The sequence below is a fragment of the Arvicanthis niloticus genome, chromosome 3 (genome assembly GCF_011762505.2).
Source record: "Arvicanthis niloticus isolate mArvNil1 chromosome 3, mArvNil1.pat.X, whole genome shotgun sequence".
NCBI classification, from domain to species: Eukaryota; Metazoa; Chordata; class Mammalia; order Rodentia; family Muridae; genus Arvicanthis; species Arvicanthis niloticus.
Genome location: NC_047660.1, coordinates 101,767,284 through 101,790,092, shown reverse-complemented (window position 1 = coordinate 101,790,092; position 22,809 = coordinate 101,767,284). Strand labels below are relative to the sequence as shown.

At 43.5% G+C, this 22,809-nt stretch overlaps 1 protein-coding gene across 12 annotated transcripts in view; it reads right to left on the bottom strand.

Moving 5' to 3' along the window:
• Thrb (thyroid hormone receptor beta) overlaps positions 1 to 22,809 on the bottom strand; it is a 327,549-nt gene that overhangs the window by 66,745 nt on the left and 237,995 nt on the right. For all 12 annotated transcript variants that reach the window (XM_076931599.1, XM_076931596.1, XM_076931598.1 and 9 more), the window contains one exon: positions 4,660 to 4,920. In XM_076931599.1, coding sequence (XP_076787714.1) covers positions 4,660 to 4,920 — 261 coding nt within the window. The remainder of the gene's footprint in view (positions 1 to 4,659; positions 4,921 to 22,809) is intronic.

Below are 22,809 nucleotides of genomic sequence, written 5' to 3'. Positions count from 1 at the left end.
TAAAAATGATGTGCCTCCTGTGACCCACGTTTGCAAAAACAGATAAAAAAAGAGAAAAATGAAATGTGATAACATCTGTAATAATGTTTGTCCTTGGTAGATGAAACAAAAAAATACTTCTTAAAAATTATTTGTAATTTTACAAGTTACTGAGATTTTCATTTTCCCTGCAAAGCCATATAGAATGTTTTGAAAGAAAAAAAAATAATGCATTACATTTTTCTGATTCTTCTTTTCTTCAGAGAGTCTGAGAAACTGCAGTGGCGTCATTGCATTGCTGCTGCCCTCCCAACAGCCCCCATGCCTCCTTCCAGAAAGTTCCTGGCTGTTATGGAGGCCCCACTTTATGGGTACAGTGGGTTGCTGAGGATTAGCTCTGAGGAGTCACCTCCCTGTTTGTGACCAACTTTCTGGGCTTACTGAATTCTGTGATTCCCAGCAGAAGTTTAGGAGGCCTGAGTGGGCGGGGGGAGCAGCCTTGGAATAGTTTCAGAGGGGAGTCGAGTTCCAATCCTGCAGTAGGGGCTTTCCAGAAGGGATCTATCAACAATGCAGTGTTACCATGGGGGTGAGCTAGCATGTTTTCAGGCCCAAAATGGGTCCCCAAGACTGGACTGCCAGCTGGCTCCAAGGGCTGCAGGAAAGGGAGGGACAAGCATATCTCTGAGAGCCCACTAGGTGGCAGACCCTTTCCTGCTGTGAGTCCTTAGGAGTAGCTGGAAGGCTTGGGGGAGTCTGGTCTCAGAGTCACTAGAAGGGACAGTTGAAATACAGATCCTGAGGTCCAGAGCATCCCTGGGTACTCCAGTCCAAAGGTCCACCTGGCCCTCAGGTCATCCTTTCTCCTTCCCTCTTGTCCTCTTATTAGAAGACTCCCTGTGAGGTTCACGCTGGCCTCAAACTCACCCTCCCTTGTGCTTGCGCTGTGAGTGTAGTAGTTACCCGAGTGAACCACCACACTCCGCTTAAACTCTCATCTCTGAGATGCTGGAAATACTGTTAGTGCCACTAACTGGTGTGCAACACTGAACACAGAATAAATCAGCCTGGACTTGAGAAGGGAGGAGGCAGCACCGTCTCTGATGCAGAATATGAGGGGTTCCAGGGCTTTTCGCTTAGCATGATTACCACTAATAAAGCACCCAGATGTGCTGCTCAAGATATTAGCTAGAAACTCCAAACAAGCTCCAAGCAAAACACATTTAAGAGCATTTTACATGCAAGTCAACGATTTGCAGACTGTTTGAAGTAAAAGAGCGCTAAGAAATCCCTCCATTAGAGACTTAATACATTCCTTCTCTTGCTTAAGACTTTGACACAGTTCTGGCCACATGTGGCTGACTAGGTAAGTCTGACAGGACCAAACTGGTCTGTGCCTGGCTCAGTGAGTGGCAGTCACTGCTGGTGTTACCTCTGGTTGTGGGTGCTGAGAAAGCACTGTGAAAGTTTCTGAAGCTCGTTCTTTGTTTCTGACCTTGAGTTGGCAGAGAACGATATGGATCGGTTTGCAACCACAAGCCACACATGAAAGTATTCTGAGCTAGTTCAGAGGGACTACTGATTTGGGGTGGGGCTTACTATGTAACTTCAAGCAGCCAGTTTATTGTTTCAAATTGCTGAACTCCAAGTAAACCTTTGTGTATCATCAACTCAAGATCATTTGGTTCTTATGGGTGACATCTGGGGTGCTTGGAGTGAGGCTAATGTGTCCTTTGGCTCAAATGTTCCTTTTTCCAGTTTTGACATCAAGCATAATGTCCTGCGCACAGTAGGCCCTGTACCTGAACACAGTAGGCCCTGTACAAGCACTAGAAGATGCATGCAAAAGCAGACTAGAGCATCATCTGCTTTAAGGCTGGTGGACAGGTAGGAAGTAAATGCCCAGTATGAATGGCCATCAGACAATTTCCTTATGGACTCTACAGATGTAGCAGATCATGGAGCAGACAAGCAGAACCAACTCCCAAGGGAAAATGTAGGTATCACTCACTGGTGTCCTAATATAGGAGGGAAATTTACTGTAGTAGAGTCTTGTGCTGCGTGGCTTGTCCACTTGGGTGTCATTTCCCCACTGAATCAGGGCATGGTTTTAAGCCCAGATCCAAGTGAACCTTGGTGGTATCTCTGGAAACCTCACCAAGTTTGCCTCTGTTGATTTACTTTCAACACCAGAATAATGAAAAGTCACGCTAATGATTTAGGGAAAGAGCTGGAAGGAGATCCAAGCTTCATAAAACAGCCCGCCCCACAGTCTGCATCTGTTTAACTCCTATGGCTGAATTCCTACATAGGCAAGTGAGGAATTTAAGTGATGTAAGGACACATAGCCACAGGGAAAAACGGTGGCTGCCATTTAAAGTGCACTATAAGGCAAGTACTGTGATGAATATTTAAGCACAGTATCTTATATAGCTTTATCAACATAACATATAGAAGCTTGCTCTAAACATACAGTGGGAAGGCTGGTGTCCTAGCTCAAATGTGTCAATCTCAAAATGTTGTGTTCTCAGCCCCCGTGCCGTAGAATTTCACATCAGAAGACTGGCTCTTGTTTGTTTCTCGTTTATTTTTTTGACTTCGTCTCCTATTTATCCCTAGTTAGTCTCAATTTGCCATCCTCCTGCCTTAGTTAGCATCCTGTGTGTTGGAACTCCCCCCTCCTCTTACTTTCAAAATATATCAAGAAACAAAAGTTTAATATTTTGAACTCCACATAACTAAGAATAAAACCCCTCATAAATGATAGGGACAACACTCTGTGCATGAATGAACTTGGGGTCCAGTTGTGAATGAGTCAAACTGTTCACTAGGTCCTTAAATCAAGGGGATGCTGGTATTTTGCTATAAACTAAAGACAGGCACGGTTTTACTGCAACCTGTAAAATCTGGAGCTACAATCTGCTAGTAAATCTGAACTGTAGTTCAAGTAAATATGAGCGTTCACACACAGAGACCCACCTGTCTTACACCCTGACTCCTTTGGGGAAAAAACCTTATTTTGCCACTTAAAAAATATTTTCTTCAAAAATTCAAAGAATCTTTCTTACAAATGTTCGCATAAACAAGACTTTAATAGTGGCTAGCTATATCAATGGGCACATTAATGTGGAAGTGGGAAAATTACACGGGGTATCACCCCTAGGCAGAAGGTACAGGTGCCTAATGACTGCTGGGAAAGGGAGATCTGGTCTCTCCAGGGGCAGGTCCCCTATTGGTTGTGCAAACAACAAAACAGACTAGCAGGTTGTATTTGTATGTTTGTACATACACATACATACACACATACATACACACATCATACACAATACATACACACATACACACACATACACACATGCACACATACACACATACATATACACATACATACATATGTATGCAATAATAATAATAATAATAATAATAATAATAATAATCTATCAACTGGAGAGTGGGGTGGCATGGGAGATGTTGGAGGGAGGGGACCTGGGAGGGACTGGAGGGAAGAAAGAGAGAAGGGAAAGGAATGTAATTCTATTTCAGTTTAGAACATTAGAACAAACCCTTTATACTTCTAAATAATCAATGTGGAAGTACAAGCATCACCTTTCAAAAGGAACATGGCATTTCTGCCTATTCTTCAGCCAGATCCGAGGATGCCATCTTTGGATAATGTGTTTCAAATGAAAACATCTGCCTCAATTTCCCAGGGAAACCGAAAGGTACAAAGAGGTCCTAAAGTATTTCCAGAAAGGCAGGAAGACCTGGGTTCTTTTTCACAAATGATAAATGTAACTGTGGCCGACGGTCAAGACAGGCTTCGTCATGGCTCCCTCCTCTTATGTCTCAATATGTGAGGCATTCTTATTTGACTGTGAGATGTTCACTTTCCAAAAGACAATCTAAACATATCATAAGTGAAAAACCAAAAAGCCAGTCATGATAGTTTTAGCATGTAAACTGTGGACTGGCAAAGAACGGGTACTTATAAGAACTAGGACACTGAAAGACACAGACTGGTTTAAGAAGCAAAGATTTTGGGCAACCATAAGACCATAAAGCGATCAACATGGAGGACATCTGTCAGGTAGGGTGGCCTGAGGTGAGACAGGGCTAAGTCTTATGTGATCAGGAACCGGGGCACTTTAGCTGGTTTTGTTTCCCCTCATGAGGTGACAACCTCCTAACACCCTAATCTTCTCTTGGTGATGGTGACAGAGGATTTATGGACCACAGACATTAAAATCTCCCTGTCAAGTATGAATCGTCTATGTAGGTTAAAGGCCGGCATCACAATCCCTAGAGCTACTGGTGTAATTAGGATAGAAAACATATTCACATGCACGCGCTCACAAAACTCAGCTCAAAGCAAGTAAATATGAGTGCAGCAATGTCTGCTTCCACTCAGACACAAGCAGAATTAAGAACCAAAATATCAACATATTTGCTCATTAAAAAAATAAGAAGGATCTCTTCCCAAGCGTCGGTGTATGGTGCCTTTGGACCCCACTTGTTTATTTATGTTTAAAAGAAAATTAAAGGATTAAAATCCCAGGTAGGATCAGCCAGGGAAAGGCAGCACGGACACTAGGCAGGTGAAGAAATGGAGACGCAGGCATGGGGAAGACGCAGGCATGGGGAAGACGCATGCGTGGTAACAGTCTAGGAGGAAGTGGTTACCTTTACATTTCTTCTCTTCAGTCTGGAAAGTCTGGGCACTTGAGACGCTCTGATCGTTCACATCGTCAGGATCCAGATGGAATATAGAGCTCGTCCAAGTGGCCTGGATGAGGTGTGGGGATGTCTGCTCATTCTTCAGTGCACCACGCCTCTCCACATGGCTCTTCCTGTGTAGGCAGGCTTCGGACATTCCTACCAGCTTCCAGTCCTGGCCTCGGTCTGGACGGGGCTTCTGTTTGTCCCAGGCTGGAAGGCCATTTTCTAGTGGGAGAGGAGCGGAAAACACGAGATAACAGACTGTAGGTATTGCCAAGGTTTTGCTGAGATTTTGCATTTTAGAAGTCCAGTTGTTGCTCAATTCTTTTGGTCTGCCACTGCTCGCAAGCACTTCTCCTGTGATGTCAGGGCAAAGGGCCCCCTAAGCTGGATTGCCTGCTGGAGAAACCAACATATTTCCCCCTCTATTTTCTGAACTTCTCTACAGCAAGGCTCTGCTGGTCTCGCCACTACAGCAGTGGCCCAAGAGCAAGCTGATACCCGTTTATAGCACTGCTTAGATGACCATTTGAGGTCTTGAAAGTCAGAGCTGGCCATGACCTTAGATCAGATCCTCAGGATGCACACACATCCAGGTGAAGCCTGGTTTGACTTGGGTTATATCACATGCTGACCCGAGGGACACTGTGTCACTTCAGTTGACCACATTCAAGCGGCTACACATTGATCCTGACAATCTGTTCTGACCGTCTTCTACTCTGATGGCAAAACGAAAGAAACAGGAAGGAACACCAATAATAAAAGACAACACAAGCTTTTAGCTCCCAAGTCTAAACACCTTGATCTTTACATGGAAGTTTTGTGTTTCCAAGGTAGTCCCAACCAGGCCATGAAATCACACACAAGGGAGCAGGTCATGTTTTCTCCTTGTGGCAAATTAAGAGCACCAAAGATAGAAGGATGAGCCTGGATCTCTTAGGCTGGGTACCAGCTAGCTAATATTTTATTTGTTTTTGAATTCGGTCCATGTGGTGCATAGATCTGTTTCCTAGAATGGGCAAAATTAATTTCTTATGGGAAGAATCTCCTCTAGTAACAATTTTCACCTTATTCAATGCCTTTACTGTATAGGAAGATATAGCAGAGGACAGAAATGGTACACACACACACATGCATACACATCACACACACATGCATACACATAACACACACATGCATACACATTACACACACATCACACACATACATGCACACACATGCTCACATATACACATTATACACATATATACACATGCCACACACATACATACACGCATATACATACACATGTACACACACATGTGCATACACATCATACACATACATGCACACACACATACACACATACACACCACACACAAAATGTATACACATGCACACACAATATGCATACAAATGCACACACACACATATATACACATATCACATACATATACCTCACACAGATACATACACACATATCACACACACATGCACACACACACACACACACACCTATGGGTTTAAGTGTCTAAAGTTGGAGTCTATATAGCACACACAAGCATGCATATACATGCACACACACTCACACTCACATATACACACACAGAGTACAATTTACCTGGTCCAGAAATTCTTAGCAACTATGTTTCACAATTAGAAAAGGAGTGGCCATATACACTGATTGGAAGACTAACTCGTAAGTGATGTTTTTGGTAATTCTGGGTGAACGCATTCAGGGCCTTCTACATGCCAGGCATCACTGGGCATATCCTTGCTGGGTGTGTTTTCTTTAAGGCTTTTTCTTTGAGTCACCCGTGGGTTTAAGTATCTACTCTTGGAGTTATGAGCTGCCTGATGTGGGTACTAGAACCAAACTTGTATCTTTGGTAAGAGCAGCAGCAAGTACACTGCATTGCTGAGCTGTCTTTCTGGCTCTCAGTGCAGGATTTCCTTGCCTAGTAAATGGAAGCACCAGGGTTTGAAGTAGCTCATAGGAGAATCCTATTGTGCTTTGGGCTTTGGGTTGTACCAGTTGCTCTGATTCATGGAAATGCGCTGGAAATTGTCCATGCTTAGGATTGTGTGACCCATTGTATTAGGCAGGTTAAACAAACACGGGTGCTTTTTCTCAGGGTTTATGAGGTATTATTCACTGCATGATGAATCAACTCTTCCACTTTCCAGCCATACCTACTCACTGCCAGTGCAATTACAGGCATTTATTCTCACTGTCCCTTGAAAGGAAACACAGATCTTTGAGAATGTATTGCGTTTCCAACTAAACATATATCTGTGTAGAGTTCATTCAGGCACCTATTACCCATGAGGGTTTAAGCTTCTTGTGAATTAGTTACTAAGTGGCTGAATGCAAAGGTTAATCATGGATCTGGCAAGACTCACTTTACTCCCACAGACACGAGGAAGCTCACCCACGCACATTTCTGCTCTTCCTGCCTTATTTTCAGAGATTTATTCCCCACCAAATTGTACCCTGTAAAGTTCAATGTAAAGAATATTAAAGTTCTCTGAGGATTTTTAAAGCTTCTAGCATATAATCTTTTTGCATTAATTTCTAATTATGGTAGTAATCCCTCAGCCCTAACAATAAATGAAGAAATCAGGCAGTTGCTATTCCTTATTGAATCTGAGCCTCAGATGAAACACATCTAAGGAATGTCCACCCATATGAGACATTTTCACTCAAAAGTTAAAGCTTGTTTTGCATGTCCCTTGGGCCAGCAAGAGTGGGTTTCTTCTAGCCAGGGAGACTATGTTCAGGGTAAGGTGAGCGAGAGGATTGCCTTCCACTTTCCTAAGAAAACCACTTGAGATGGTTTGGGTAAAGGGCTCCATCAACAGGAGGCATTTACAAGTTCATAATTACTGTCTGTAATTACACTCACAATAATGATATTCAGTTGCTTAATTGGCAGGTTTATGGAATACACACTGCTGGGAAAACTAGAGACTGAGAAGTCCTGGCTGGGTCATGGGAAAATGCAACAGGGATTTCTCTAAAGAGAATATTTGATTTTATCCACTCAAGAACTGGGGAGTCCATGCAATTCTTACTCCATTCTCAAGGAGGCATGGAACACCCACTGTGCTAGGTCTGTAAATTCTAGTTGTGGAGTGTTTCGTCAATTTTACAAGTTCTATACATATGCAGCTGGTAAAATGTCTTTAGGATTTTTTCCTATGACTATAACATGTATAACAATAAATGAAGAAATCAGGTAGTTGCTATTCCTTATTGAATCTGAGCCTCAGATGAAACACATCTAAGGAATGTCCACCCATATGAGACATTTTCACTCAAAAGTTAAAGCTTGTTTTGCATGTCCCTTGGGCCAGCAAGAGTGGGTTTCTTCTAGCCAGGGAAGAAGAAACTTTTCACTCCCCCAAAGCTCAAGCCAATGGATTATTTCCTCTTAGAGGAATTAACATCCTCAAGGGTCAATTGTGACTCCCAACCCTTGGTACCTATCATAATTACCGCAGGTGCTAATCACAGCATTGAAGACCTGACTTTTTAAATTGGGCAAGGATCTCAGGATGTGTGATTCTGTTGAGTTCTCCAGGTGAATGAGACACCTCAGAGTTTGAGACCCAAAGATAAACTTAAGGTAATAAAACAAGTTATTGGCATTTGAAATAAATTATATAGTCTCTAATCCTCTAACATCTTTTACACAGCCTTAGATAATCTTCCAGTTTGTTTTTATTGTCAACTTGATACAACCTAGAGTCAATTTGGAAGAAGGAACCTCAATTGCAGAACTGCCTTTTTTCACATTGGCCTGTAGCCATGTCTGTGAAATCCTGTCTTGATTGATGATTGGTGTGGGGGGGCCCAGCCCACTGTGAGCATCACTATCTCTAGGTAGCTGGTGTAAGAAACTGGCTGAGAATGAGCCAGGAAGCAGCAGTGTTTCTCCACTGTTTCTGTTTGCGTTCCTGTCCTGACTGCCCTCAGTAATGGACTGTGACCTGGCAATGTGAGGTATAATAAACCCTTTCCTCCATTGAGTTGCTTTTGGTTTTGTTGTTTATTACAGAAACAGACAGAAACCCAGGTAGAGAAGACTGTGCTAACATTTACAAATACTTGAACTGTTGTTGGGTCTACTGAGCAAAGCTATGAGGTGCTGGTTGGACATCGAAGATTGCAGGCATGGATATAAGTAAGTTCTTATTCAAAGAGATGGTTTAGGTATTCTCTGGAACACACACCGCATATAGAGTTAGAAACAGAGCGTTTAAAGGCCTAGGGATGTAGCTCACTGGTAGAGGACCTGGGCTCAATCCCCAGAACCACAGTAGCACACATAGTACCAGACATAGTAGCACATATCTCAGCAAGAGATGAAGGCAGCAGGATCAAGATCCCAAGGAACAAGGTCATTCTTGGCTACACAGAGATTTTGAGGCCAGTTTGCCTTATATGAGACTCTTTTTCAAAAACAGAGGGAGCCAGCTCTTTGCTGAGTGTTCATCAGGACTGCAAAAAGGGGAGGAAACTAGAAATAATCATATCTTATAATTCACATGATCTAAACCATTTGTTCTTAGCTGATATCTGGCTTTCAACATGATGCTCTACACGAAAGAGTTAATCAATATAATTTGTCAGTTACAATACAAGTTAATAGATGAAGAAAAGTCAACAACCTGGTGGGACATGGACTAACACTAGAGCAACATGTACCTGAGAGACAAATTTGTCTCAGAGAGTTTAGAGACAAATGATTCATTTCATGGCTGTCATTCTAATGGCTTTGGATGCTACAATACTGACTTAAACGGTCTTTAGCAAACAAGAAATGAACATAAACTTTAATAACTTAACCACCTACATCCTATTTTTGCTAAATGTGATAGAAAATGAATCTGTCAAAGAAGGAAAATTGTACTAAAATATTCAAGTATTTAAGGACATAAAATCCAGCTGATATCTTAGAAAAGAACTAAAATAAATAAAGAAAACAGGATTCTGACTAAGGGGTCAGAAGGGTCATCTGAATAGGCAGGGATTCTCCATCACACACTCTGAGAGTGTGTAGCTTGTATTCAAAGGCCATTGATACGAGATATTCAGACAGATGATGTACATACATTAGCTGAAAACCCCGGGGGTGTGGAATTGTGAACATCAGGTCATTAAAGATTTATTTTTACTTTGATGCGTATGAGTGAGTTTGTTTGATGTTGTGGCATGCCACGTGTATGGGGGCACCTGTGGAAACCAGAAAGGGGCATCAGATCACTAGCAGCTGGAGTTACTGCCAGTTATGAGCTGCCTGACACTTATGGGGGGAACCCAACTCGGGTCTCTGGCAGAGCAACCAGTGCTCTCAATCACCTTTCTGGGGGTCTCGAGCGCCCAGGACTGTTTCTCACCTGTTCTGCTAAGATGCCTCATGATGATTTATTCTTCCACAGCTTTGTCTTTTGGTGTACACACTCCAGCCACAGAAGCTAATGTAGGGACCCCACTCCCCAGAGTCTTTGTAGACGTCCTTCACTAGGCCTACATGTCCCTCCTATGGATGGTTCCTCCACAGGGACATTCCTGCAAGGACGGTCCTGACCAACTCACAACCATTGTCTATAGATCTTACTTCAATCTCCAGAACTTCCTTGTCTGCCTCAATAGAGATGTAAGCATTCCTGAGGGAGAGCCAGCATTGTCAGGGCCCCTGCTGTGTGTTGAGCCCCTGGGAGAGACCCTTCCACATGGTAAGGATATGAACTCATGGGACATAAACAGGCACCAAGAATAGAAAGAGAAAGAGCCATGTATATATATGAATATATATGAATACATATATACACATATACACATATACATATACACACACACACACACACACACACACACACACACACACACACACACACACACACACATATATATAAAGCAAGGCTTTATACCCAGGTCTCTAGAGTCTAAAACCTGACTTCCTGTTGTTCTGTTAAAGCTGCTTCCAATTGTGAGAGGTCATAAACCTGTTTGGTCTGCAAGTCCTTCAGAGGAATGATTCTTCCCTCATATTTCTGGTATCTCCAAAAGAGAAGTTTATAGAGGAAAAAACAAAAACAGAGAGAAAAGAAAAAGAAGGAAAGGAAGGAATGAATAAAGGAAGAAAAGAGTTACTTTTTGCAAATTCAGAGATATGACTGTACCCTATCTTAAGTAGCCACTATTGAGTAAATAGATAAAGTTTTGCCCATGACCCCTGGTTCCATGTGTCTGTGCTTGTTCTGAAGAAAGAATATCACGGCAGCGGGAGTTTATAGTACAGGAGCTTCAGAGTCATCGAAGGACAGAAAAATAGGCACACAAAGGTTAGGGACCACAAAGCCACCCCGGTGACTTACATCTTCTTTTGCTACTTTCCAATGATGCCATGTCACGACTCCATCAAGGGATAAACACATTTAACATGTCAGTGCCCTTGAAACAGTGCCTGGCATGTTAAGAGCCTGTCCTTTATGCATCCAATCACCTTTCTCTCCCTTCTTTCATCCTCTCAACTCCATCTCCTGGAAGCTTAATTTTCAAAGATCACCCATGAAAGAAAGGAGCTGGGTCAATAAATTCATGCCACCATGTCAGTGACTGAGAATCTTAGACCAATCACCTCCCAGCAGAATTGGTGGTTTAAGGACAATACCTGAAAAGTGTTGGGCTATAACCCAAGGATTGGCTTGAAAACCAAATTTCTAGCTACCATGAGAGACATCATGAGGGATGCTATAATGAAGGGTCCCTTTTAGTCTTGGGGCTCAGAAAACAGTGGTGAAGACACAGCTTGACTCTTATGCAGCCTTGAAGGTATATCTCTTTCTAAGATTACATGACATAATCTCGAACCCTCCCACTTTCCCTGACATTTTCTATCGACCCAGAACTCCCATGTGTTGCCTTCTATTCATGATCCCATGATCCCATTGCTACAAATATGCACAGTGCCTTGTATAACATCCTATGTTGATATTTAATGCCCCTCCCTAACAAGCTATTAGTTGTGTATTGGTTGCTTATTTAGCCTCTGTGACAAAATTCCTGACAAAAATGACCAAGGGAGGGAAAGCTGTTGAATGTTCCAAGACTGTGGTGTAGGAAGCATGTAGCAAGAGTATAGCGGGAGCCACACTGCATCCACAGAAGTCAGCAAAGGATGGATGGGAAGCAGAGCCAGGCTATCATCTCAAGGACTCTCCCCAGTGCCCCACTTCCTCAAGTGGGACTCCACCTCCTAAAGTTTTTACAACTTTCCAAAACAGAACACCCACTGGGGATCGAGCATTCAAATTACCAAGCCTGGAGAAGGACACCTCACATCAAACCACAACACTCTGCAATGAGGAAAGTATTTTCTTAGCAGAATCCAGCTTTTTTTATCCAAAAGACATAGATGTGTGTCATCACTGCAGATTCCTCAGAGAGGCTCCTGCTCTTCCTCTGCCCAGGACTTCTAGGGAAAGGAAAGCTGTTTGCAATATTGGGTTGTGGGTCTGTGCTGGTCAGAGGTCCACTCTGGCTTTGCCTTCTATGGGCTGTGTGTGATCTGGGGCAGACTGTCCACATTTTTGCATATCTTTCCTGAATATCCACAGTCTTTGTTTACGACTCCTTTATGCAAGGCAACATCATGCTGCATCCTCCATGATTATGCCAATGGCACATGCTTGTCTTGCCTGACTAGATTCTAGTCCATATTTCCATCTCTTAGCCTTAAAAATGACATCACCCCCATAAATACTTGAAATAATTCAGCACAGTCAAGAAAGCTCTAAATACCCTTGAGGTTGAACAAAGTCCATGTGATCTTCTAATCCAGGAGTTCAAATTCATTGAACTATAACCTGCTTAACACAGGGCAGCCATCTGCATTAATTATCCTCAAAGTTCTGGAACAAAAGGCAGCTCGACCATGATGTAGTTATAAAGCTTCACACAACTCTGTGAAACCTGTAGACATGAAGACCTAGGTCATCTGAATGGGCTCCATTCCTGACATCTGTCTTCCATGAACACTGCCCAAAGTGCAGGCTTAGCTCATTGCCTGCCATCCAGACCTGTGACTGGGGAAGATGTCCACAGAGGACACTGAGACAAGACTGCTTGAAGGGATTCTGTTAGTTGGCTCCATCTGGGTTAAGTGGGTGGGCCACTGGCAGGTTCTGGTGTTTCTTGGTGTCTTTGGATCCATATGAGATAGCTCTGCCTGGCCTGGGCATCTTCAAGAGCAGACCTGGGGTGATACTGCTTTTTTTTTTTTTTTTTTTTTTTTTTTTTTTTTTTTTTTTTTTTTTTGGTTTTTCGAGACAGGGTTTTTCTGTGTAGCCCTGGCTGTCCTGGAACTCACTCTGTAGACCAGGCTGGCCTCGAACTCAGAGATCCTCCTGCCTCTGCCTCCCAAGTGCTGGGATTAAAGGCGTGCGCCACCACCGCCCAGCTGGTGATACTGCTTCTATTTATGAGTCTTAGTGGGGAGACCTGACCTAGGTGATGTCAGAAAACAAGAGAAGGGGAGTGATTCTAGAGTAGAAGCCAAACAGTTAACTGTTTTAAAAGTAACTGTGATGGAAGGTTATACGACATTAAGAAGTTTCATTAACAAGTTTAGGGTAGAGCTATTCAAGAGGGTTCATGTGTAGATGACAGAGGCCAACATGGATGCATGGTGTGGCATGTTCAAGTGTAGATGACAGAGGCCAATATGAATGCATGGTGTGGCATGTTCATGTGTACATGGCAGAGGCCAACATGGATGCATGGTGTGGCATGTTCAAATGTACATGACAGAGACAAACATGGATGCATGGTGTGGCATGCAAAGACCTGTGAGTGCTCACTGAGCCTCCTTCCTCCTTCACCACTAACGACCACAGAGCACAGAACTACTGTGCTGAGTTCAGTTCCTGGGAAAGACCCTGTATGCGCCCCTCCCAAGCTGTCTTTCTCCTTCAGCAGACAGAAACATTCCATGGCTTCCTGGGCTCAGCTTTCCCTCACTATTGAGAGTTGATGTGTTCCCATCTTTTGGAAGATACTTATGCTCTAACAGTGTGTAATCCTGTTCCATTTTTAAATATCTTATTGGTAAATGCCAGTGTTCCCAGTGGAAAAATCTCAGGTAGGTCTAGAGATTGGACCCATATATTTCTTTTGTTCTTTCCATAATTTAGATCTACAGAGAAAGTGGAAAAATCTGGCCATTGTAAGGGATGGGGGCTTGAATGGTAGCCATACACAGGCCTTCTAGGTCACTGGCCTCTAAAGGAATTGGTGGTGGGGAGGGTGATAAAGGAAGGTAAGTGTTTATTTTGTGTGAGGTACATTGATGTCAATCCTAAAATTAACCACAGTTAAAAACCACCAAGAATTGGGCTGGGCTGGAGAGGTGGCTCAGCAGTTAAGAACACTGGCTGCATTTCCAGAGGGCCCAGGTTCAATTCCCAGCACCTATATGGCAGCTCACAACTGTCTGTAATTGCAGCTCCAGGGGAATCAGGCACTCTCACATAGGCATACATGCAGATAAAACACCAATGCACATAAAATAAAAAACTTAAAATCACTAAGAATTTACTACTTGACAAACTAATAAAGAACTACAAGAATTGTTACATGAGTGCCTTCTGTATAACCCAGACTGCATATGTCACCTCATCTAATATAAATAAACATCTGTACCAAGAAACTCAAACAATATTAGATTACCTCTCAACCAATAAATAGGAGCAGAACAGGTAGGAAACTCACTGATTCCTCTGGTCCTGTTTAGACTGTGTTACAATGTATTATAACTGGGAATCCTTTTGCTTGGCTTCCTGAGCTCCTGGGCCTTTGGCTTGCTTATCTCACATGAATGAATGAATGAATGAATGAATGCCCATCATCTGACCAGAATTAAAGGAAGCCCCATAGCTTCCATGCCCTTCCCTCTCTTCTGTAACTTAGAGGGAAACAGGAGACCTGAAAGATCCCTGCAGTTGATGTGCCTGCTGGTGCTGTCTACCTTCCCCTAGTCTCCATACTGCTTCACCAACCCTCTCTTCCTTCACGTCTGTCTCCTTCCAAGAGCTAAGTGTTGGCAGCCATCTCAAGATCTAAACCAGAAGATAAGAGATAAGGAGCCAGGAAGAAAATGGCGTTCTTGCATTTCTATTGGAAATCCAAGAGGAAGCAAGTGCATTGAGACCACATTTGTTCACATGTAGAGTGAGCAGATGAACTGATGGAAGGCCAGGTGACAGTGATGTATGTGCTCCGATGCTCTGACTGGGGTGTGCCCATCTCAAGAACAGATCTACTGCCTCGCCCCTGAGATTGTGGGGCCCTTGCTGAGCAAGTCGGGAAAACCAGTCTGTGCAGGCTGGCAGCCCTCCACCCACTGCCATGTGTCTTTGTCTTTGTCTTCCTTCTGTCAGCACATGCTTATTAGTTTCCCTCCAGTTGAGCCTGGGCTTCTCTGTCCATGTGCACATGTGGACTTAGGTTTCCTGTCAGAGAAAGATTAACCTGTTTCACCAGCAGGGACTCCCAGTGCATTGTGGGTGAGACTTGGGAGCCCATAAGAGACAGACAGATCTTTCCTAGGTCTGGCAGTTCCCACTCTGTTTCTGCTGCAGATTCTGTGAACAGGTTGATTGGCAGCCTCCAGGAAAATAATCACTGTGGGCATAGAGACTTTAAATAATTATTCTGAAGCCAGAAACTGCAAGGATAGTCTCCCAGAAAGTGAAAATAATCAACATTGAAAAAAAAAAAACCAAAACAAAACAGACACATGTGCTGAGAACATTTAAATAGGTGTCTTAGTCTATTTTAACATACAGCTTGAAATAAAGGTAAGAAGCAAAAAAGTATAAGGTGTGTTTAGAGATGGCAGAATTCCCTTGTTGTTGGAGAAACAACATGGTGGTGACTAGGTTCCTGGCTTGGTGCTAGTCACTGGCCAGAGGCTCTGAAAGCAGAGAAAGCACATTTTGGAGCAAAAACTGGCCCAATCCTCAGGAATGGATGCTTGCTTTCATAATTCACACTGCATCTGGACATTGAATTCTCAGGTTAGATGGCTCAAGTCTGAGGTAATCACACTGAAGACCACAGAGCTTCTACTTAGCAGATTAGAAGGCTACGGCAGCTTCAGACACCTCCCTGTTCAAGAGCCTCACAGGCTTTTCACAAGGGGCAGGTACTTGTTTACTGCACGGTTAGAATTCTCTTGAGCTCTGGTTTAGGGGATAGTGTTTATTCTTGCTGACAGTGAACCCACATTTTCGAAGGAACAGATTGGCCTTGTTTTATGGTCCCAAATGTGAAATATCTTTTTCCAAAGTAGGAAATGAATGTGTATCTACCTTAACCTTGGAAACCAGGACCAGGGTATAATTCACAGATAAATCACAAACTGCAGACTTAGAATTTTTCAAATAAAAGGCAAAATAGGACTCTTGGGTGAGCAGACCAATTTCTCATCTCTCACAATAAGAAGAGTTACACGGTGCAGCACTGAAACACAGGGATTATTTTTATGTGTTACACTCAAGTATAAAAAATGGATGAATATACACACATACATATACATATACATAAATATACCCATACCCATACCCATACCCATAAACACAAACACACACACACACACACACACACACACACACACACACACACACACACACACACACTGCAGGGCTGGTGAAATGGCTTAAGGCACTTGTTGCCAAGCCTGACAACTTGGGTTCAATCCCTGAAACCCATGTGGTAGTAGAGAGTGGAATACTGCAAGTTGTCCTCTGGCCTCCATATGCACAGTGTGGCATGAACAGGCTTTCCACCCCATACATCATACATCATTACATACACACTAAAAAACAAGTAAATGTAAAATGTTAATAGTTCCTTACACACACACACACACACACACACACACACACACACACAGAGAGAGAGAGAGAGAGAGAGAGAGAGAGAGAGATCTATAAATTGTCTCTCTTCTGGGTTTTCATAGAATAGAATCTCAGTAAAATTTGCTTAAAAACCAGGACCCATGTCTGTGCAGATATTTCCTTTCTTTGGGGTCATTTTGACCTGGGAATGTTTGGGCTTTTCTTCTGTGAGACTCAGAGGCTCTCAAACATCAAGAACACCTGTCTTAGTCACCTTGATGCCTAGAAAGCAGAGTACACTGAGGACTTTGGGGATTTCTCAGCTCCTCCAAATAGTATCTAAATATACTTGCTGAAATGGACCCTAGTAACATGACACAAATGCCTCTGGGTAGCGAATGTCCCCTAGGATGGTCTGGTTTAGCATCTGCACTTTATGGGTCCTGTCTCGACAGCAGAAGGAGAGAAGAGTAACTGGTATGGTGTCATGAAACTATAATCCCATACTTGAGAGATGGAGTCAGAGGATTAGGAGTTCAAGGCCAGCTATGGTTACAGAACCATTGTGTTTATAGATACAAATAAATAGCAGGTAGGTTTTCTACATTCTTCATATCTTTCGAGTTTTTGTCTTTAACTTTTCAATGACTTAAAATAGAGCCTGTGCCAGAGAGGGTGCTCCTTCCAACCTGCTTTTCCCCAGTGAGGTCCAGGTGTTCCTTGTGGTTCATCAACCTGTAAGTGGTGGCAAATGTCTGAGACATGCCACTCAGTCTGTCACCTAGGAACCCTGTGTCACCTAGGGACTTGCTCCATCATCACAGGAAGCCTGCAAAATAGTGAGTGCAGCTGTATGTTACCAAGGTGACCACAAGTCTGAGAGCCCCTGGTCTCAGGCACAGTTTCCATATAAAGAAGAACTAATTGTAAAGATGTAGTTAGCCAATTTCATCTTTGCTGGGATTAAATATTTGCTACATAGGGCTAAGATCTGTGATTTCCTGCTCAGGACCCTGTGGAGGGGGGCTGAGGGGAAGGCATTTAAAGTGTTGCAAGTCGAGGGAATTATATACTGGATTCCAAAAGGGAGCACATTGAGTGCTTCTGTTTCCTAATCAATTATTTGGTAAATTGAGTTCACGAAATGAGAAAATCAAAATGCCAAGATTTCCGATTATGATTTCTTTTCTTCTTGGGACTAAGTAAAGTTTTCCTCTCTAAAGACATTCAACAAAACTATAGAAGCAACAGAATACAATGCATCCATTCTAAATGTTTTTATTTTATCTTTATAAAGATGTATTATATACAAACATTATCATTTTATTGAGGCTATTGGGGCACAGAGGTTAGGCAACCTACCTAAAGTCACACAGTAGATAAGTGACAAAGAGAAGACCCAGACCTAAGATGGTATAGCCAATCACATTGTAGCTTCCTTTTTGATGGGTAGCCAATACCCAGTGACTTAGGACAGGGAATCACTTTCCCCTGAATTCCTTGGATTGAAAGACCTGACATAAAGACAGGACGACTCACAGAGGAGGTCCCATCCTTGCTATGTGTCATGGGATATCAGACAGCACAGATGCATCCGACTCTGAGCCCATGGTCTCTTTCTTGAAAACATAATGTGCGTTTTGATGCAGAACAAGGGTTTATGCTCAGGTTCAGTGCCACGGGAATGGGGTCCTTTCACTCACTCCCAGACACTAGACTCTTCTTCTAACACCCTCTCTTTCCTCCCAGCAGTTTACGGGCCTGTGCTCTGTGCTGGCTGCTGCTGATGGCAGCGGTCTGAAACGCATTGGCAGAGGCTCTGCCTCCATTCCGAGTGGTGGAAAGCCTGAGAGGCACACAAGCAAACAAATAAAAACAACCAAGCCACCAGGGGACAGGGCCTGACTTGCTTTTGAATTCCTCATCTGGAATTTGAGAAAATCTGACAATGATTTAGAGCTGACAAAAGGTTAATTTTATTCTGTATTTAGGACGATCAGGGGGACCGTCAGAACAGGCCTTGTAGTGGCTTGACACTGCAGGCAGGTGTTAGCTGTGCAGTGTTAGCTAGTGCATAGGAGAGGAGCTACAGGTGGCTTCCAAAGATGAGTACTATCTGGAAGCTGCCTTCTCGCCTTGCTTCTTCTGCTGCCTTCCACAGGTGAGGCAGCAAGGGGCAGAGCAGTGCCTGGGTTCCTCCTCCAGTTGGGGCAGAGGGGTGATGGGAAGTGGGGCATGCCTGTAGTTAAGATTGGCTCTTAAGAGGAATAGTGCTTTGAGAGAGGCCAGTCATTTCCTCAGGTGATGTCTCCTCAGGAAAGATGCTCAAAGCCCTTGGTAAACACATGTGAAGATTTTGCACTGAAACCTGTCACTTGTACAGTCAATAAGTACTGAACTACAAAAGCACACTCTACATTGTAGACCGAAGCCATGAGCTGTTCTTCAGATACTGTCTGATGTGCAGGCTTCCAATTCTATCAGACACAGATAAGAACACTGGTACACAGATATTCGAAAGGCACGAGAATTGGGAGTTTAAGGAAAACCTGGGTTACATAGCAAGACTCTGTCACAAAGGAAAACAAAATGCTACATGCGAGGGCTGTGAGCTAGCTCAGTGGGTAAAGGTACTTGCAGCCAAGCTGACAACCTGAGTTTAACTCCTGGTTCCCATAGGTGAAAGAAGAGAACCAGTTCCTGGGAGTTGTCCCGTAGCTTCTACAAGGGCATCATGGCATGTGAGCCCATATGTATGCACACATACACAAAATGAAATAAATAATAAAATACAAGAAAATCATAGCTTGAGATAACAAATATTTTCAGCTTTATGGAATTCTGGCCTGAGATACTTCTGCCCTGATAGTGACTGGAAGAAGAGGCAAGTCCAGCCCTTTAGTAATTACTGTTCACTGTTCACTGTTCTCTCTCTCTCTCTCTCTCTCTCTCTCTCTCTCTCTCTCTCTCTCTCTCTCTCTCTCATGTGTCTGTGTGGTGAAGAAAGAACTGAACAACCAGCATGACACCAACCAAGCACCCTGGTCTCACTGTGGCCTGCTTTTTGTACACAATCATTGTTTTCAAGAGTTTAGGACAATGTGGCTGACGGAATGTGTAGCACTGTGACCCAAACTGGCTGCACCTAGCAGCCTGGGCAGCTTGGGAGGCCGATCTCAGTGGTCCCACTCAATTCTAGAGTATGATTGCCTGAAGGACGAGAAGATGGATGGAGGGAGAAACTCTTGAACACTGATGCCACCCTAGATTAGACCCCTTTATGGAAAGGATGTCCATGTAAGAACATTTGGTTAATTCCAAATAATAGCTTAAAAAGAGGCATAGAGAAACTCCGTTCTAGGTAAAGCCATGACGTACATGAGTTTCTACACTATAACTTAAAATGTCCGACCCTGACTTGGCTGCCTGGCACTGGGGTTTCTTGTCTATTCTGCTACTGTTTCCTCTCCACTGATTCATGTGCCCTTTTTCCAGAGGGAAGAAGAAAGACTGAGGGTATTAATATACACAGAGGTCTGAATAATTGGTAGGTTTGCACCTAGCGGGAACATTGTATTTTACTTAATTTACTGATTTTGTAATGTAATCTAAAGTCAGCTCCAATTCATGAGATTTTTTGTAAAGATGTCCTAATAATTTAGAGGCTTAGTTTAAGAAGATGGAAAATATGGAGGGATTTATAAAGGATTTCTAATTAAAAAATTTAAATTTACATAGACACAGCTTAGGCATGATGTCAGTGAACTAGAATTACGAATGCCCTTTTCTCATAACCACTTTTCCAAGAACCGAAGAATGGGTTCAGGAAACTTCCAGTGCCCGTTTTCTATCATAACTTGTATCACTACCCTGAAAGTATTTTCTTAGACCTAAAAACATCTTCTAGACCCAAAATATGTTCTTAAATCCCAAATGACTTAAGCTTAAATGTGAGAGGATCATCAGGAGGAGGAGAAGGAGGAGGAGGAAAAGGAGGAGGAGGAGAGGGAGGAGGAGGAGAAGGAGAAGGAAGAAGAGGAAGAAGAGGAGGAAGAGGAGGAAGAGGAGGAGCATCAGAACAAGAAGGAGGAGTAAGAACAGGAAGTGGAGGAGGAACATCAGGAGGAGAGAAGTGGATTAGCTAATGTGTTGATGGAATTATTAGTGGAAGTCAGGAAGTCTCTGACTAGGGCCCATACTCTCACCAAGTTGTGTTCTGTCCCCATGACCTTTATTTGTGGCACATGAAAAACTCTTGAGAAGATTCAGGGCTTGATAAGGTCAGGAAGCAAAATAAACCTTCTTAATCTTGAAAATGTGGGCTTCAACTGCATGTCTATTAATGAAACATGCTTCATATTGTGTGCTTGGAAAAGAGTGAACCCACCAGAGACAAGCTGCCCTGCCTGAAGCCAGGTTAGCCAAACTCAGCTTGTCGGATTCCCCAAATTCTGCTGGGTAAGAACCACACAGAGAAGGCTCTGCAGAAAATCCTGGCATAGAAAAGAAGGCACCGTGGAACCAGACTGTGGAAACAGGAGGCCAGCAGCAGAGGCTCTCAGAAACTTTAGTCATAGGCATTCAAGGTATTTTTGGCATAAATATCAGACAGTATTTTCAGAATTCATGCAGAACCCTCAAGGATCAGGCCTGGGAAGCAGGGCCGGGAGACCTATGTCTCAGTTACTGGAATCCTTTTCTTCTTGGACTGAGGAGTAGGCTTGTTTGAAGCTCTTTGGGGAGCTTCACGTATGCTCTCTGCTGCATGTTTCCATACTTTCTTGGCAGGCCAGTTCCTTGGGCCTGTAGAAGCAGGTGGGGCACGATGGCAGTGTGTACCATCAGACACTGTGAGGACGTGTGCCACTGGTCCCTGGTGCTCTCTGCTTCCCAGCCATGGTACTGAGTGCAGCATTCCATCTGTTTATCCCATCAATACATAGCTCAGTGTTCTATTTTTTCCCACAGGAAGGAGCTGGGCAGTGAGAAAGGCAAGTGGCTCACCCAATGTCACAGCTGGACGCTGGGTAGATGCCCACTCAGGCTTGTGTTCTTAGATCCCCTGTTGCTTTAGGGGTCAGCAAAAGTTGGGGGCACGTAAAGATGACTGGTTCGGGGCAGACTAGAGGTAGGGTGGTATATACTTTTCCTGGGTGAAGACATGGTGTCCCTGCTTCCTCACTTGCCATGCTATTCTGTGTTTAATATAAAAAAAAATAAATAGAGATGAGAGAGAGAGAGAGAGACAGAGAGAGAGAGACAGACACACACACACACACACACAGAGAGAGAGAGAGAGAGAGAGAGAGAGAGAGAGAGAGAGAGAGAGAGAGAAACAGAAGAGAGCAAAACAAGACTGAAATGAGCAGACTACATTATCTCAGCAGTCAAACAAAATGAATACAAAGGCCGTCTATCCCATTGGGCAACACAGGAAACAGAAAAGCAAAGGCTGACAGAGGAGTCCAGATGTAAGATTGTCCCAGGCTGGGAGGCAGCTAGGTTGTTAACCTCCTTCTTTTGGGGGGCTTGCATGCCTTTCCTGACTTACTGGCAGGCAGGATGGTAGGCATCTTCTAGGAAGCCACTAAGCATCTCTGAAAACCTTCTTCCTGCTTTGTTAGGGAGAGATGAGCCAATAAAGGAATGAGCCTGGGAGAGGACTCTCCACTTCCGTGCTTCTTTGAGACTGGGGGAGTATTTGTTTGTATCTGGAATCATTATGTTTTACCTCTGCAAGTTAAAATCCTTCTTGGGCATAATAAACATTCTTGCCCTGTCAATCCAGACAACAGGGACACTTGAAGTGCTCTCTGCTTTGCCTGTCTGTCTCATGGGTACATTGGTAACAATAGCTTACTCTAGCTGGGATTTCTAGGGTTAAACCTATCTTCTTAGCAAAGGACTGAAAAGGAAGAAACTCATACAGCTGTGAGTCAGGCAGTGGAGGGAGGGGCGCAGTCCACACTGCGTGCTCTGGTCTGGCTCTTTGCCTCTTGTCTTAGTTTGCACTTTTAGGAGATTCCATAGAGGAGGTACTTAAATCCATGTATGTGGATGGCTGAGGTAGGTTTCTAATGTAAGACTAATATGCACTCTGCCCATCCTCCTGTCGCAAAGTGAGGACCAAGAGGTCAAGCCACGAGGCTAATAATAAAGACACGTGTGTGACTCCAACACCAGATGCAGTTATGGTTGCTTCTTTAGGGTCTGCACGACAGACCACCC